The sequence below is a fragment of the Fukomys damarensis genome, unplaced genomic scaffold, assembly GCF_012274545.1.
Source record: "Fukomys damarensis isolate Sample0158 unplaced genomic scaffold, DMR_v1.0_HiC HiC_scaffold_24, whole genome shotgun sequence".
Lineage (NCBI taxonomy): Eukaryota > Metazoa > Chordata > Mammalia > Rodentia > Bathyergidae > Fukomys > Fukomys damarensis.
Genome location: NW_022900936.1, coordinates 66,455,982 through 66,473,639, shown reverse-complemented (window position 1 = coordinate 66,473,639; position 17,658 = coordinate 66,455,982). Strand labels below are relative to the sequence as shown.

Here is a 17,658-nt window from a genome sequence, read left to right as displayed (position 1 = left end):
GACTGATTTAATACATTCCCCAGTGTGCCGAGCCATGAATAGAGTAGAAGCTGATTGTTACAAGTTTGAAGTTGACTTCCATCTGAATTTTTAGAGTCTGATATATCCAGTAGGTGAATGTCATCTATTCAAGTCAGGCAGACAAGATAATTTCCTGCTCGTCAGAGAGGTTCAAGTTACATGATCATTAAATATTTCCATGACTTTCAGTAACACTCATACTAAAATTAAAATAAACTGCCTTTCAATTAAGGAGTCAAGGTAATTTAGCAGAAAAATACAATAGAAATGCTGATGCACTTTTTTTTTTCAAAGAAGCCAATAAAATTGCATTGGTTCACAATTTAAATTGCAAAAAACAAAGTCCTTTGTAGCACAAAATAGTTACAATGGATGTACTTCAAGTACATGAATTGGCTTATAACCTCTGAAAGTACCCGATTCTATTACAAATCAAATTATTAAACTTTAGGGAAAGAAACTAAATGAATACTTTTTGGTTAACTAAAACATCTTAGTTGATTAGCAGCTATAAAACAAGTGACAAAATTTCAGATAATACTAACTGTTCCACTCAACATCTAATGAATTATCCAAGATATCAACAAAAACAAAGTGATAATCTTGGGATTTATACAAGTTTAAAAAACATTTTCAAAACAGCTTTCACATGTATTATCATATTTGACGATCCTATCAATTCTGAGGCAAGTAAATTATTTTACAGTTAATGTCACCGAAAATGAAAACAAATTATTTAGATATAATGTAAATTAGTGGTACTAATAATTATGCAATTAAGGCCTGCAGACTCTTTCCTACTAAGCCACACTGCCAGACTGAAAAACAAACAACCAATGCTTGGTATCCTTTTATTCAACAGTATCGACAAATTGCATGCCCCTGAAATCTGTATTCAACACAAAAGCTGGAAATGATTGCACATAAGACAGATGACAGAATCCAGAATAGAGAGCATCGAAAGGTTACAAATAAAAACATGCATTTTAATCATGAAGTATGCAAAATGGGTTGAAAATTATTGCTTAAGTATCTATGGGAAAGCTTAGCTTGAGCCTTTCTTCCAAACCATTTGTCAGACGTTTATTACATGTAAGCCACCAGGCTGGAGGAGTAAACAGACACCACCCTGAGACCACGGCCACTCAGAAGGAGTACAACAGACACCTACTGGCTCAGCAGCCGCTTGGGTGCAGAGTATTAAGAAAATATTTATATTCCACTCTTAAAAAAGGCATGTTAAATCATGAGCAGCAACAGCTCCTGGCCCCAGTGCTGAACGCAACAGAAGTGGGCTAGTTCTAGGGATCTGTTCTAAGAGGGACCCTTCCATATTAGGGGAGGGTTAAGAGAGAGGGACAGGTTGGGCGTTGGGTGAAGTCCACATTAAACAAGGAACTGCTGCTAAACTGGGGGTGGTCAGGTGAGCAGCTAAGGACAAACAAGGACAGGTATCTCCAAACATTCTGAGAGCTATCAGTGTAGGAGGGAAGGAGATGGCCAGCTTTCTGGGAGCTTGTTGCTCCAAATCAATAACTAAGTGGGAGGAAGGATTTTCCAGGGCCTAGAGCTGACCAAAAATATAGATAAAATCTTCCTTTGTGGGAGGTATTCAAATTGAGTCAGATGCACATACACCTGGGATGTTAACGATGAGGTTCATTTACTGACTAATAATTTACTCAATCTGATACAATTTACATCAGATGATGTACATATTACACAAAGATATGCACTTCTAGCTCACTGAGTTGTATCTTCTAAAAAGTGATTGCTGTGGCCTTCATAATCTATTGCCAACTAAAATCTGCAGTTCCTAAAACAGTGGTTCCAAGAGAGGATGGGGCATATTTTGCCCCAATATTTCTTAATATCTACAATTTTCTTTCTGTGTTATTAATTTTCAGGTACTCCTTGTTTCAGCCTCTTCATGGGCATACTTTGGTTTTCTAAAGGTTGACTATTATGTTTAGAATCCCTTACAGCTAGGATGCAAAGTAATTATCTTGAAGGCATGAAGCACAACTAATAATCCCTTCGAAGTGTGGACTCAGTAGAGACGGGTTGGGAAGTCAGATATCATCAATATATGTTTATCTAGCTCCCAAAGAATCATTTATGGTCTCAAGGAGGCAGCGTACTCTTAAATCATGGAGCATTGACCAATTACCTGGTTGGACCCCTCTACCTACAAGAAACCCAGATTCTGCCTGCAGACATTTCTCTTCTTGAAAAATCTCCATACACAAACCTTACATGGTCTTCCTCATAGGTCCACAAGTCTTATAGCAAGTGTTTTCATAAGCCCATCCTCACCTTTTAATCCATGTTCTACTTTTCTTTCTTTCTTTCTTTTTTTTTTTGAGTGGTCAGTCACAAACATGAGTAAGAGTCACTTTTAGTTTTAAATAGTTAAAAGAATAGTTGAAAAAGGAAGTTAGCTGAAAAGAATAGTTAGTTGAAAGAGTAGTTGAAAGGAGTAGTTAAGTCACTTTTTAGCTTACTTTCCTTAAAGCTTAAAATCCCTTCTTTTTTTTCTTGTAATACTGAGAGTTGAACTCTGGGTCTTGTGCGTGCTAGGTAAGTGCCTTGCCACTGAACTATGCTCCATATTTAAGTAATGTGCATTGCTTTAATCATATTCATTATTCTTTTCTGAATTTTCCAATACTCCTGTTTTGGGGCATGTGTATGCTTTGATTTCTTTATGTGCTTTTAAAGTGGCACAGAAATATTTCAGTATATGTGTTGCCAAAGTGAGCACAGACATATTTTAATAAAGGCAAAGTAAATAAAAACATAATAAGAGTGTTCTTCTCTAACCTATACATGCCATAAGCTTCCTTCCTTAGGTCACTTGAAGTGACCCTGTGGTTAGCTATCACCCCTAAGGGGCTCTGTCTAGCTAGACAGCACTGCTCCCTTATCACCCAGCTGGTATTTGTTTCTGGCCTCACTATCGTTCTAGTAACTTTAGATGAAATTAGATGAATAATCTCTCCCAAGGCAACTTCTGTCAAACAGTCAAATTATATTGTTTCAGCAAGTTCAACACCAAAGTGCTAACATTTTTCAAAATGCCATTTTCCAAACATTCTTCTGTTCAGTAAAAAATGGCTGTGTGAGCTGTGGCTAACAGGGCTAGACATCTCATTCTCAGAGAATGTGAATAATGTGCTTTCATAATTTCTTCATAGCATAAGCTTCAAGATTTGGAGTGTACATTATCTAGTCATGAGGTTATTTATTTACCCTACTGTAAATACTCCAATTAGTTAATTATGCAATTTTACACATTGAGTCTCCCTGAGGAAGAACAAGGCATACTGCTGATAGCCTCCAGGAGGCTGTACATAGGCAAATGCATGTATCAGTGCAGAATGTCTTTGGGGAGGATGTACTGACCTAGGTTTTCTTTTGAAGAGAAGGCAACAACAATATCAAGATCAGTGGACTCCAGAAACATTGCAATAGGAGGTTTTAATGAGGTGGCAGTGGCATTTATAACACACAGGCTGAACATTGGATTTTGTATGTCAACAGTTTCAATCATGCATGTATAGTCATGCATGGCTTAACACGGGGTGCATTCTGAGAAACTTGTCACTTGATCATTTTGTCATGTAAACGTCAGCATGTATCTAAACAAAGGTAAGACATCCAAGACGTTGCTAGGTGATAATAATCTTGTGGGACCACTGTCATGTTTTTGATGGAAACATCCTTGTGCAGCACATGACTGTATTTCAAACACTTTCAACATAGATTATTCTGATATATAAAAGTCCATGACAGAAATACTTGCCAGGAAAGAAGAAGAAAACTAGATATTTTCCTGATTAAAATAAGAATGGTTAGTAAAATAAGAAACATGAATTTGCCATTACTGACTTTAAATACCAATCCAAAGGTCTAGGTTTGTCTATAATTAGATTTTGTAGTAAGCTCCCTTTCATGAAACCTCTTTTACTTAAAAGGAATTAGGTCAGATTTTACCAAGGCAGTAATAGTATATATGATAGATTTATTCAAATTCTCCACTGTTTTCATTAAAATGTGCCCTTTGCCTTCCTAAAGCTACTGCTGAATAATAAAGTGATTATGGTTGCTCACTACCATGGCAGTCGTCTCTGAGGCTTACACTGACCTACCTTCCTTCCTCCCCTCTTTCTTTTCCTTCCTTCCTTCCAGCCCTTGCTAGCTACTGGGATGGGAGCTGGGGACAGAATTTACAAAGCAAAAGTCCATGCTTTAGATTTTCACTCTGGTAGAAAGGATAAGCGCTACCAGGAAAGAAAGAAAAAGAAAGAAAGAAAAAATGGCTATGTAGTTCAGAGAAGGAATGGGAAAAAATCTAGTCCTTAACCCCAGTGTATTCATACTTAAAATGACATTCAAAAGCTGACTTGCAATTGAAACAACAGTAGAATTTATAAATTTCATGATTGGCAAGATGGTCAGACACATTAAACTCAACCTTTCAAATCTGGCCTTGATTTAATTTAGCATTCTGCTTTCCTTTCTGTCCAACATAATTATTCTCAACAGCAGACTGAGAAAGTCTTGACCAGGGTCAATCACATTAATTTTCTTTTAAGATTTAAAAAGATGCATAGTTTTCAAATATACTTTCCCTCCAACTTACTATAAAGGTAAAGCATGCTTACTATACAAATCTAGACAGGGCTGGGGATTTAGCTCAGTGGCACTGCACCTGCCCAGCAAGCGCAAAGTCCTGAGTTTGATTCTCGGTTCCAAAAAGTGAATACAAATATAGACAAAAAAAAGAGGCAACAAATCACATTCATTCCTAATGCCTCTATTCAGAGACAAACTGCTAATTTTGTAATGTTAAGTAGAAAATAGCTAAAACTTAATGAATACACTATCTTATAATGAATATTTTACAATGAATTCAAGGGAAAGAAATGTGTTCATCATGCACTCATCACTATGTTCTTAGAAAATCTCACAGATGTGTACTTGACATACAGTACCATGAAAAATCTGAGTGTCATGCCATGGATAAGAAGAGCTGTAAACTAAAACTGTTCTGCCAGAATGGTGTCCAGCTGTCAAACCACAAAATTGTACTAGAATAAAATTGAGAAAAATAATGGCCTGGAATACTTGACAAAATTGTTTGAAACTAATGTCGGAACACCAGCACACAAACAGTATGCAGTATTTTCACGTTTTAGTGGTCACTGATCATGACTCTGGATGCCTGGGCTTTGCAGGAAAAGAGAGTCAAGAGAGGGCTGCCAGCGGGATGGGACAAGCACAGGTTTCCAAAGCCTCTTTGTGCCTCAGCAATTTTTCATGGTGTCCCCAAGGCCAAAAGAAATAGCTACCAATTCTGTTAATTATATAGCTCAGTCCAAAACAATTTAATAAATATTTATGCTCTAACAATTTAGTAGCCATTTATAAAGTAATATGCATAAACTGAAAGAAATATAGTTTTATTCCACTCTTAAATGACTACAGTTACTTACTAATGGGGTATGGGCATCTTATGGGCACCATGCAATGACTCAATTTGGAGTTGATTGAAAACCATCACCCTCATTCACTGTTCCATGCTCATTTTGTGCAGTATTTGCTTTTATCACAGCAAACGCTGAAAATTAACTTTGCGAAGATCAAAAAGAATGTGCCACAGTCTCTGGCTGACACTGGACCTTCCCTGAATGGGAGGCTCAACGGTATCTATCAGATGTCGAGCCCCTCTGACAGACGGAGAGCTCCCATGGTCCTCCAGGGAGGCTGACCCACCATGGCCCTGGCTCACCCTTCTGTCTAGGTCTACTATCCCTGTACAAGTGGCAGCACCACCCAAATAAATGGCCCACTTTAAAGATATGACACCTCGGACGTGTAAACTGCCAGTTCTTTTACTACAGAGTACAGAGATCACATGGGGGTGGGGTACACAGTATTCCTGTTACGTGGGGACAAAAGGAGCCCTCCTTCTCATAGACACCTACAGAGCTACTTTCGGACTCTTATTTACCCTACTCATACAGAATGCTTGTTACAACAGTGCTACGCTCTGCTTTTGTTAAAAAAATAAGCCTATAATTAAGCATATAATTCACAAGGTGGCTGAATAATATGCACCTTAAGCAGTATAGTTAAAAGAAAGGAAAATGCAATAACAGTCTCCTTGGTTTATAAAATAACCTATCATGGTAATTTAAAAAGTATCTTGCATAGGAAGAGTAATGCTTCTGTCCCCCAAAGATGTTCAAGTCTTAATCTCTGGAATTTGTGAACATTAAGGCTGAGATGGAATTAGGGTTGCTAGTCAATCAGCTGAGTTTAAAAGGGAGCCATTATCCTGGATTATCTGGGTGGGCTGAATGTGAAGACCAAGATTCACAAAGTGAATGGGGGAGTGGAGAGAAGAGTGCAGAGAGAGATGTGACTGCGGGAGGGGCGCCTGCGACCGTGTCTGAAGAGGATGTGGCCTGCACAGACCAAGGAGCAGGGCAACCTCTAGGAACTAGAAGAGGAAAGGAAGTGGACTCTACCCTCAAGTCTCCCACACTTTGATTTTAGCCCAGTGAGGGCCATGGTGGGTCTCCTTGTAGCCTACTGAAGAAGATTGTAAAATTATGTTGCTTTAAGTCACTACATTTATGCAACTTATAACAGAAACAGAACAATGCAGACCCTGATGAACAGTAACAAAACTACAAAAAAATACAATAAAAATAAAAAACAAAAAACCAAACCAAACCCCAGCAACTACAAATGTTTCGGATCAATTAGACGAGCTAAATAATCTGACTATCATATACTTTCAACAAGTATTTCCACTTTCTGTAATGATAATGCAATAAAACTAGATATAAAATAAACTTAGAGGTACTGATTCAAAGAGTTTTATTGAAGTATGCTCTAAATGTCATAGCTTTTTGCCTTTTCCTCACTGTTTAATGATGTAATGGTTATAAGCAAGATAAAAATCCTCGTATTATGCTCTGATATAAATTTTGTTTTATTAATTTATTTTTGAGACAGGGTCTCACTATGTAGTTGAGGTTGTCCTTGAACTAACTATGTAGCCCAGGCTGGCCTCAAACTCATGGCGATCCTCCTGCCTCAGCCTCCCCAGTGCTGGGATTAAAGGTATGCACCACTATGGCAAGCTTTGATATAAATTTTACGTGAATAAGTTTTTCCATGCTATATGAGTTTAAGCCAAAGACTTTACTTCTTTTCCAAACATAAAATGCCAATTAAAATATTTTTACTTTTTTCTTGGGCTCTTTTTACATGGGATGATTGGAGAAGGGAAACCTTTTTATGAATTTAACAATTACTTGTAGAAAGCAAGAAAATGCTCTAGTGTCAGAATATGTATACTTGTACTTCTGTAAACTGAAAATATTCTACTCACAGCTGAAAAACAGCTTGTTCTCACCTGTGGTCAAAGGCAGGTGTGTGATGCTGTTCAGACAGGTCAGGGTGAACCACGTGGAGGACAGTGTAGCCCCAGAGAAGAGGAGGAGGAGGATCAGTTTCAGCATACCCCGGATAAAATCCGCAAACCTGAGAGGAAACAATGGTCTATTAATTCCAGTTGGATTTTCAAATGTTATTTAAATTAGGGACACAAATTCCATTAAACAACTGCTAACTGAAGAATTTTCCATGCATTCTTTTAGTAGCTAGTTATAAATTTTTTTATATTTAGGCTTTTGAGCTGACAAATTTTGTGTTCATGATGTTACCTTTTCTCAAATATACATCCAAATCTTAGACAACAGGCTGATACTGACACAAACCTGCAAAGTTGACCCTCCCCAAACTGAAATTCAGAGGACACAAATGCCTACCCCACGGCCTCTGTGGCCCTGTGTGAGCTGGTCCTGCCTCTCTTCTTCTTCCCCTTGCTGATGGCGTGGTTCTGTTTTCACGAGTGCTAAGCCTGCCCCCAACAGCTCTGAGTGGCCCTCCACTTGCCCCAACCGGCTGGAATGCTGGTACCCTAGGACCTCACATGGCCCACTCCTGCCTATGTCTCCACTCCCTCAGCTCTCCACATTCTATTTTACTTCTGCAGTGCACTCTTTTGCCCTGGAAACTGTCATAATTCTGCATCTGCTTCGTTTTCATCTTCCCTACCAGACTGTAAGCTTCCTGAGCACAAGAATACGGCAGCTACAATATTGGGTATTTTTCTTTAAATCCAAGGACTTTTATAGCATTCTAAGGTCTCAAAATCACTAACATTCTGAATCAACATGAAACTAAAAGGCATACCAAATATTTTTCTATTTTCCGATCACTTTTCCTCACATGCAGGTTGTTGACTCTATAAAGCACAATCCTCTAGCTGTACCTGTACATAATTTATTCTGTCCTTTAGAATTGCTCGTTATAGAAAAATCAATCCCATTCCCAATATAACATTTACTATGTTCTCTCCATTTTGAGTTTTTAAAGATTGACTGTAATTTGTATCGTTATGTGGCTGTCATTCGAACACTTTCAGTACTATCCTTTGTGTTGTACTTATCTGACATGATAAGGTAAATCACGCTAGCATCATCGTGTAGTGTCAGATGACTTCCTATGGGAGCTGACGCCATCTTTTGGTGGGAAAATAGATGTACTTTTGCTCAGTGATGCTTGTTTTTATCTATGAAAGTTTACAAGCAGAAAATTTTACATACTCTGAAAAAGGTTCTCCAGCTTGAAAGAAATGCCCCTCATGACAATGCAGAACACTCTTTTGTAATTCCAAGTTTAGGAAACACACTTCTAGTTTACACTTAGGCATGCTGCATAAACTTCCTCATCAGATAGGCGGGGGGGGGTATGAGATTAAAATAGCTTTCTGGTACAACTCAGAGTTGTACTATAATAAAATTTATCAGAACCTGATCAATAAGCTGACCACTGTGGTCTGCTATTTTGTTTGTTTGTTTGTGACAGGGTCTCTCTATGGAGATCAGGCTGGCCTTGAACTCACTACTTAGCTCAGGCTGGCTTCAAACTCATAGCAATGCTGTCTCAGTCTTCTGAGTGCTGGGATTACAGGTGTATACCACCACAGTTGGCCCCTGTTTGTTTTTCTTTTTTTTGTTTGTTGTTTTGTTTTTTTCAGACAGGATTTCCCTATGTTGTTCAGGCTGTCCTTGAACTCACTACACAGCTCTGGCTGGCCTCAAACTCAAGGCAAGAGCACAGAGATTACTGGTGTGGTTGGCCCTTGATTGATTGTTTTTTGAAACAGTGTCTCATTGCATATTTCAGGTTGGTCTTGAACTTTCTGCAATCTTTCTGCCTTAGCCTGCTGAGTGCTGGGATCACAGGCATGTGCTATGCCACACAGCTATGCTACTTTGGAGCACCCTGTCTTTTCCAATGTGCTGATAGCATCAGAGCAGTTAGGACCTACAAGGCAGTACCAGGGATTGAACTCAGGACTCTTGAGCTTGAGAGGCAGACAGTGGAACCACTGAGCTAAATACGCAGCCCTCTTGAACACAGGTTTTTAGCAACATAATTACAAAACACTTACCCAAAGTACACATGTCCATGAGGAGAATCCATTCTAGGGAATTCTCAAAAAATTATGTCATGAAAAATAACTTATACAAGGCAGTACCAGGGATTGAACTCAGGACTCTTGAGCTTGAGAGGCAGACAGTGGAACCACTGAGCTAAATACGCAGCCCTCTTGAACACAGGTTTTTAGCAACATAATTACAAAACACTTACCCAAAGTACACATGTCCATGAGGAGAATCCATTCTAGGGAATTCTCAAAAAATTATGTCATGAAAAATAACTTAATTGTGTTAGGACCTACAAGGCAGTACCAGGGATTGAACTCAGGACTCTTGAGCTTGAGAGGCAGACAGCGGAACCACTGAGCTAAATCCGCAGCCCTCTTGAACACAGGTTTTTAGCAACATAATTACAAAACACTTACCCAGAGTACACATGTCCATGAGGAGAATCCATTCTAGGGAATTCTCAAAAAATGATGTCATGAAAAATAACTTAAAATTGATTTTAAGCTAAAGAAATTCTTACCACTGGTTTCTTATCACAGAGTAAGCAAAGTACTTTTTAGTATTTCCATTTCAATGATCAAAAAGAAGAAATGTTCTCCTTGTTATTTTCCCATCAAACTGTATCTATATATAGTTTAAAATTAAGTGGCTATAGAAAGAAAGCGGAAGAGAAAGGAGCTGTGGGATGTTATTTATGATACATAATGGTTCCTTCTTCGACCTAGTTGGTGTTCAGAAAAGTATTGATCAGTGATGACTCACTATAATTGGCATGGAGATTTAATTAGAAAAATTAGGTGTGATTCTTATCAAAATGTGACACATCAGTGTATTTCAGTATCAGTGAAATGTTTTCCTCCAAATAATATTTTCCCACTCTGGTTCTTTAGCTTTTAAATTTTATTCTTATGTTTTTCTAACTTACAGAAACCTCAAAGAAAGGGATTTAGAAGTTAGCACAAGTTTATTCTTTCATTATCCCAGGAACACTATGGCAACAGTTTATTTTCCTGTATCATTTATATTTAAGTCTTAAGATATTTAGGTGATTTACATTATCATATTCAATCTCCTCAAATATGTAATTGGATTCTCCTCTCCTACTCAAGTTGATTGCTTTTTTATTTTTAATTATTAAACAGGGTAAAATGACTTGGTGAGTGAATGAATATTATCTCTTTGAAAACACTAAGAGTAGTTTGATAGGCAGTCACCTACAAGAGTGACATTTTCATTCTTCTTTAGAATAAATGAAACCCCTTTCCTTCTGATTTATGCTAAAAGTTACTGCCACAACAGGTTCAGATCAAAGGAAGTCTGATGAAACTGGAAACCTTCATGGACATTTTTCATCCAAATGCGACAACCATAGGGAAGTAACCAGAAGTAAAAACCTGCCAATCAGGAGACTGCTTCTTCATGGGAACTTCTAGTGATGTTCTCATTAAGGGTTCAGCTCCTTTCTAAATTCTTGTTAACTACTGATTTGATTAACTACTTGTTAACTACTGATTAAAGAGGCAGCTTCATGGCACTGGAATACACTTTAGGAAGGGCCACACTTGAGAAAGTCTTTTGTAGCAGCCATGTCTATCTACTGCACGTGAATTTCTTCTAGCCTGAACAGAGCCCTTTTCTGACAGCTTGCTGGACTTTCCCCTGAATTTGAATGTTTATTGAAGGGAACCTATTTCTCTTTAGACTCTGGCCCCACTCTGTGCTCTCACATGTTTGATATGAAATATCCTCACCTTGCCATAGCTATTCCAACAACACAGCCTCCAACTATGGACCAAAATCCAATCCAGCCAGCGTCTACCTGTTAACAAAGGAGCAGACACAGTTAATGGAAGACTTTTGTTTAGAAGAAATAAAAAATTCTCAATGATCAATATGTAACAGCTAAAAGGCAAGAGATCTAGGAAATATTATTTAAGAAAATAGATGGAATGAAAGGATTCAAGTTTAACTATTCATACACACATATAATTATGCCCTTGATTAACTTTTTATTGGAATACTTAAATCAAAGTAATCAATGTCACAAAACAAATATTTTTAGGCATGTGCTACACTGCACTTGGCCTCTTAGGACAGTGGGAGAAGGACAGAAGATGGTCCCTGATTTCAAAAAGTTTACGTATCACCAACATAAATGAAACTATTAGGAACTAATTTAGGAGCTAAAATACCTGGCATTATATAAAAATGTATTGATATGGCCAGATCCTTTTCAGAAAAATCTAAAATGCATACTTCCTCATCACTCATCTATTTCTAACTCTTATTGTCACTCGCCTTCTTTCACAGCTTATATTCTAAATTTCAGTTTTCTTCATTAGTGGAAGGAAGAAAATGAAGAATGTTCGAGGATTAAATAAGTTAGCAAGTGTGAAGTGCTCAATTCATGTCAATTTCTGTTATCACTGAAATTCTGTGTGTCCCTAACAATATTGGTGCATTTTTCTTCTTTCTCTTCCCTACTACCACACTGGGTTATCACTTTATTTCTTACTCCTGGACTCTTGTTATGCTTCTGAAACGGTCTTCACAATCTATTTTGCCCTCTAAGGCCAAAAGATGTATCCTCAGCATTCCATCTCCCTGTTCAGACACAGTAGCTGGCATTCCTTGTGGCTACAGAGTGAAGTTTGCCCTCTAAGGCCAAAAGATGTATCCTCAGCATTCCATCTCCCTGTTCAGACACAGTAGCTGGCCTTCCTTCCAGTAGCTGGCTACAGAGTGAAGTCCTAGTTTGACCTGGTACTTGATAGCCCAAACTAACTTCTACTTTTTATTACTTTTTGAGTCATACTTTTCATTACTCATGTGACAGGGATTGTTAACTGCCCAGTGGATATCATTCTCCACCTGAGTACTTAGCTGGCGTACGTATCCCTGCGACTAAGTTCTCACTACTGGATGTGAGCAGAAGTGAGGTATCGTACGTATCCCTGCGACTAAGTTCTCACTACTGGATGTGAGCAGAAGTGAGGTATGCCCCCTCCAGGTTAGACTGCAGAAGACAGTCGTGTGCTTTCCCTGTCCACCACCTGCAGTTGATGTGGTCATCTAGCTGCTCCCATGCACATAAAAACAAGGTCCAGGGGACAGAACGGCTGCAAGCAAGGTGAAAGCAGCCCAGAATTCTCCATCAACAAGAGGAAAACAGTCCTCCAAACTATGACCAACTGCCCTGGACTATGCATACTGTCCTATACCTTTAAGTGAAAGGAAATAAACTTCTTCTAAAATGGCAAAATTGGGGGAGTCTACTTCTTATAGCAGCTCAGCCTACTATAAGTAATACAGTGACTGCATGCAAGCCTTTTGTTCTACCTGTATTTGGAACTAGAAGCAAACACACATATATAAATGTCTTTGGAGAAAGATAACATCCTGAGGCCTATATCGTCTCTAGTTTTTCATACCACTGGCACCTGTGGCAAGAGGACTCTGTTCTCCAGGAATGCATCACAGGGCCTTCAGTGCCCGATGTCCAAAGCTTATCTGTAATGCAGTGAAGCCCCACAGGCATTTCCATCTGTCCCCTGGGTGAGTGGGGACAGACTAAGGGCAGCCGTGCATCTGGCTGTACTGATAAGGGTCCTTTTAGGCCAGTTTGTGATTTTCTGTTTCCTTTGTTCAAAGTATTCACTTTAGTTAATAACATTCTACTCAATAATTAAAACTTTGCTTTAATTTTCTTGCTTTCATTTAATTTTTAATTTCACTTTAATACCTGGTTTGATTCATGGTCTTTGTGTGTCTTCAGCTTTGTACAGAGAAAGATACTTAGAGGGTTTTCAATACAAAGCATAGATACACAAAATCACCACCATTTAAATAGTTGCTGTGCTCTTCCTCATTAGAATTGAGCACATTTGGGAAAACTGCCACCCAGAAAAGTAGGTCAGAAATGAAAGGAAAGTTATCTTTTTATGGTAAAGGTACTGCTATGGGCTAAAGGTTGGTGTCCTTCCAGAATTCATGTGTTGGGACTCATCCTTAACTTCACATTATTAAGGGGAGGGCTAGCAGAGGTGAATCAATCCTGCAACCTGTGCCCTCATGAAGGGAGTGCCCTTATAACAGAGGCCACAGCAAGAAGTCGCAGCCTCGATACACAGAGTGAGCCTACGCCAGGCACCATGTCTGCTGGGCCTTGATTTTGGACTTCTCAGGCTTCACAACTGTGAGACATAAACTTCTATTGCTATCAAATCCATGGCTTAAGGTATTTTGCTACAGCAGCCTGCATGGACTAAAACAAATACACTGGGTAATTTGGGTTAGTTTTCTGACTGACAACTAGAAAATCTGTGATGAAATCTGAAGTCAAGACACAGCCCACAAGGTAATCCAGATTACAGAGCCATGACCTAGGATGGGATGGAACCCAGAGAGGTATGTCTCATAAGTGGAGACAGTGTTCCTTTAGGGGTGCCTGCTAATTTCAGAAAATGTGGCTAAGAACTATGAAGGATTGACAGCCCCATTCACCTAGGAAAGGAAAAAACTATGAGTTTGGTGCCTGCTGTTGGGTGAGGAGGCCTTGTAAAAACCCCAGACTTGGGCATTCTGAAGGGCTATACCTTCACAGTAGGGGGACACTGCAAATTGAACAGCATTCTGCTCTTTCAGTATTCAATTTATTTCAGCATTAAAGCCCCAATTTAAACAATCTCAATCTCTGAAACTAAATTAATGTTATCCCTAGGCTCCAACCAGGACAAACATACGTTCTTTCTAGAGGAAAATGACATCATCTTAAAGCTTAAATCAGTTCTGTAACTTCTCATGTATCAGTCAAAAATTGCTGAATGCATTAAAAAGAAAAGATGAATGAACACCAAAAACACAAGGGGATACAGATTATGTAATGGTGAGATATAGACTTTTAAGAAGTTATTTTTTTTAATAGATAAAAAAAAGAGAAAGCATTTCCACAGAAACTTATAAATAAATAGAACCAAATCAAAGTTTTATAACAAAAATACAAGAATTAAAACTCACTAATGATGAATTTAATAATTTAGCCAAAAACTGAAAATGTTCCACATTACTGGTCATTTGAGAGATGCAGATGAAAACAACACTGAGATTCCACTTCACCCCAGAAAGAATGGCTGCTATCAAGAAATCAACCAATAAAAAATGTTGGCGGGGTTGTGGGGAGAAAGGAACCCTTCTTCATTGTTGGTGGGAGTGCAGACTGGTGCAATCACTATGGAAATCAATATAGAGATACCTCAAAGAACTAGGTTTAGAGGTTCCATTTGACCCAGCCATCCCTCTGCTGGGTATCTTTCCAAAAGAATTAAAAGAATCATATTACAGTGATATATGCACACCTATGTTTATAGCAGCACAGTTTGTAATAGTGAAAACTTGGAAGCAGCCTATTTGCCCATCAGTTGGAGACTGGATAAAGAAGAAGTGGTTTTTCTATAAAATGGAATACTACTCAGCCATAAAAAATGAGAAATTAGGGCCAGGGATTTAGCTCAGTGGTTTTGGCACCTGCCTCACAAGCACAAGGGCATGACTTCGATCCCCAGTACAAAAAAAAATTAAAAAAAGGAATGAGAAATTAGATTCATTCATAGGAAAATGGATACATATTGAGGATATACTCCTAAGTGAAATACATAAGTCACACATGTGTAAATACCGAATAGTTTATCTGGTGTGAAAAACTATAATAGTACATAAGATCCTAATGATATAATTGACAATGTGAAATAGAAAGAAAAGGACTAAAGGTGTAGGGAAAGTGGGAAGGGGAGGATAAAGATAATAAGGGAAAAGAAAAAAATATTAGAAAATGAAAAAATGGAAATAAAGTGTTTGTAAATGAGGAGGGGGGCCGTGGATTTAGCTCAGCGGCTCTGTGGCCTGCCTTGCAAGCCCAAGGACCCAAGTTCAATTCCCGGTACCAAAAAAAAAAAAAAAAAAAAAAAAAAAAAAAAAAAAAAGAGGGGAGGAGGGGGGGAAGGGGGGGGGGTGGACAAAGGGAAAAAATGAGAACCAAGACCTGTCATGTAAAGGTACATGATCCCAATGATGAATGTAACTGTACTGTATACCTAAAATGTACCAATAAACTCAATGAGAGAAAAAAAAAGAAATAAAAAATATTTCATAGAGATAACTCACTGGCAGGTTACAACAACTCTAGATTCATGTGTACCTAATTCCATATTTCTTAAAACATATATTGTGAACACTTGTATAAAACAAGAGAGAAATAGACAAGTTCATAATAATTGTGCAGGATTTTAACACATCTCTCTCATCTACTGGTAGAACAACCAGACAAAAATAAAAATGTGAACATAATTAACAGTATTGATTTACTTGACATATAAAACAGTACACCTAAGAATTGTAGGGTATAATTGACCATATATTATGTCCAAAAATTTGAAAATACTGAAATAAAAAGGTATATATCCTATGACCACAATTAGGCAGGTTAGATAGGAAAAAAATTAAATAAATAAAGGAACTGGAGAATCTTCAACAATTTGTAGATTAAATTTCCTTGGGAACAAACCATGGTTCAAAGAAGAAATCATTATAGATACTAGAAAATATTTTAAATTGAATAATGAAAAAGTCCTTAGTAAAATTTATGGGATAAAGCAAAAGCTGTGTTTAACAAGAAATGTGTAGTCTTGAAATGAATATATTATAAAAGTTAAAAGCCAAGGATCTTTTATCAAATATTAGAAAAAAGAGCACAGCAACTTCCCGGGGTGGGGGGGACAGAATAGAAAAGTCTAAAGATAAAAGCAGAAATCAATAAAATAGGAAAAAAAGCATTCAATAAAAACCCTCTGGTGAAATTGTTCAAGGAAAAAAATGAGAGAAGAAATGGATGAGGAGCATCTCAAAATGACTTACCCTGGAGACCCAATAAAATCATAAGATGACAGACACTTTGAAGAACTTTTTGCCAATAAATTTTTTTTTTTTTTTGGTACCAGGGATCAAACTCAGGACCTTGTGCTTGCAAGGCAGGTGTAATGCTGCTCAGCTAAATCCCCAGCCCTTGCCAATAAATTTGAAAATGAGATAGACAAATTACAGAAATGTACAACTTACCAAAACTGACAAATGTGAAATCAGAATAATTTTGTAACTATTAAAGGAACTGAATCTATATTTAAAATATTTTAATTTAAAAAAACAGATAATCAGGGAACTCCATCAAATATTTAGGAAAAACCCAAGATCAAAACCATCAATCTTACATAAACTGTCTAATAATAGAAAAGGAGGGACTATTTCTCCAACTGCTCTTTAAGACCAGTAAAGTCTGGCTATTAAAATTAACAAGAATAGGTCAAGAAAGAAAAATTATACCACTTTCATTCATGAGTTTAACAGCAAAAAATGAGTAAACTAATCCAATGATATATAAAATGTGTAATATACCATGACAGGTTTGATTTAGTGCAGGAAGAAAATTTTTACTTTTATTTCATTTCAACTGATTTCAAATTAAACAGTCACATGTAGCTAGTGGCTCCTGTACTGGACAATGTAGTTGCACAAGATAACACAGAGAAATATACTAACTAATTTAAAGCAAGTACAACTTTAAAAATCCTTTTTGCATTACAGACCACCTGTTAAATCCAACATCCAGACTAACAGCTGGTTTCTGCTGATACTTTTTAAAATATGGGTCATACTTTCCTGTATTTTTCCCATGTCTAGTGTTTTTTAAAAACTGTATTTTGTAAGTTGTGGATGATAAATGTGGAGATTTAGATACTTTTATATTTCCTTAAAATGGCTGACTGCTGTTCTAGTAGGCAGTTCAATTGCTGGCTGATCATTCTGAATTTGACTGCATAGGCTGGCTTTGCGCTGTATTAGAGTAGATAAGTAGAAATTGAGGTGTTTCTCTAGCCCCTCTCACTTGGAGGAATCAGGCTCCACACTGTCTCCTCTGTAGAGTTTTGCAGGGCTTGATTTAGGCTTTCTTTATGGTGGGTCTAATTAGAGTAGGACTTACGCTACCCAGGGCATGGTGCCTGATTCTAGAGTTTGGCTTTCCAAGTGTCTTAGCAGGAGGGAAAGATTTAAT

The 17,658-nt window shown here is 37.7% G+C and overlaps 1 protein-coding gene across 1 annotated transcript in view; it reads right to left on the bottom strand.

The window, feature by feature from the left end:
- Slc49a4 (solute carrier family 49 member 4) overlaps positions 1–17,658 on the bottom strand; it is an 85,045-nt gene that overhangs the window by 15,217 nt on the left and 52,170 nt on the right. The window contains exons 7-8 of the mRNA XM_010619500.3: positions 11,309–11,376; positions 7,454–7,581 (exon numbers count right to left, since the gene is read on the bottom strand). Of these exons, the coding sequence (XP_010617802.1) occupies positions 7,454–7,581; positions 11,309–11,376 (196 nt within the window). The remainder of the gene's footprint in view (positions 1–7,453; positions 7,582–11,308; positions 11,377–17,658) is intronic.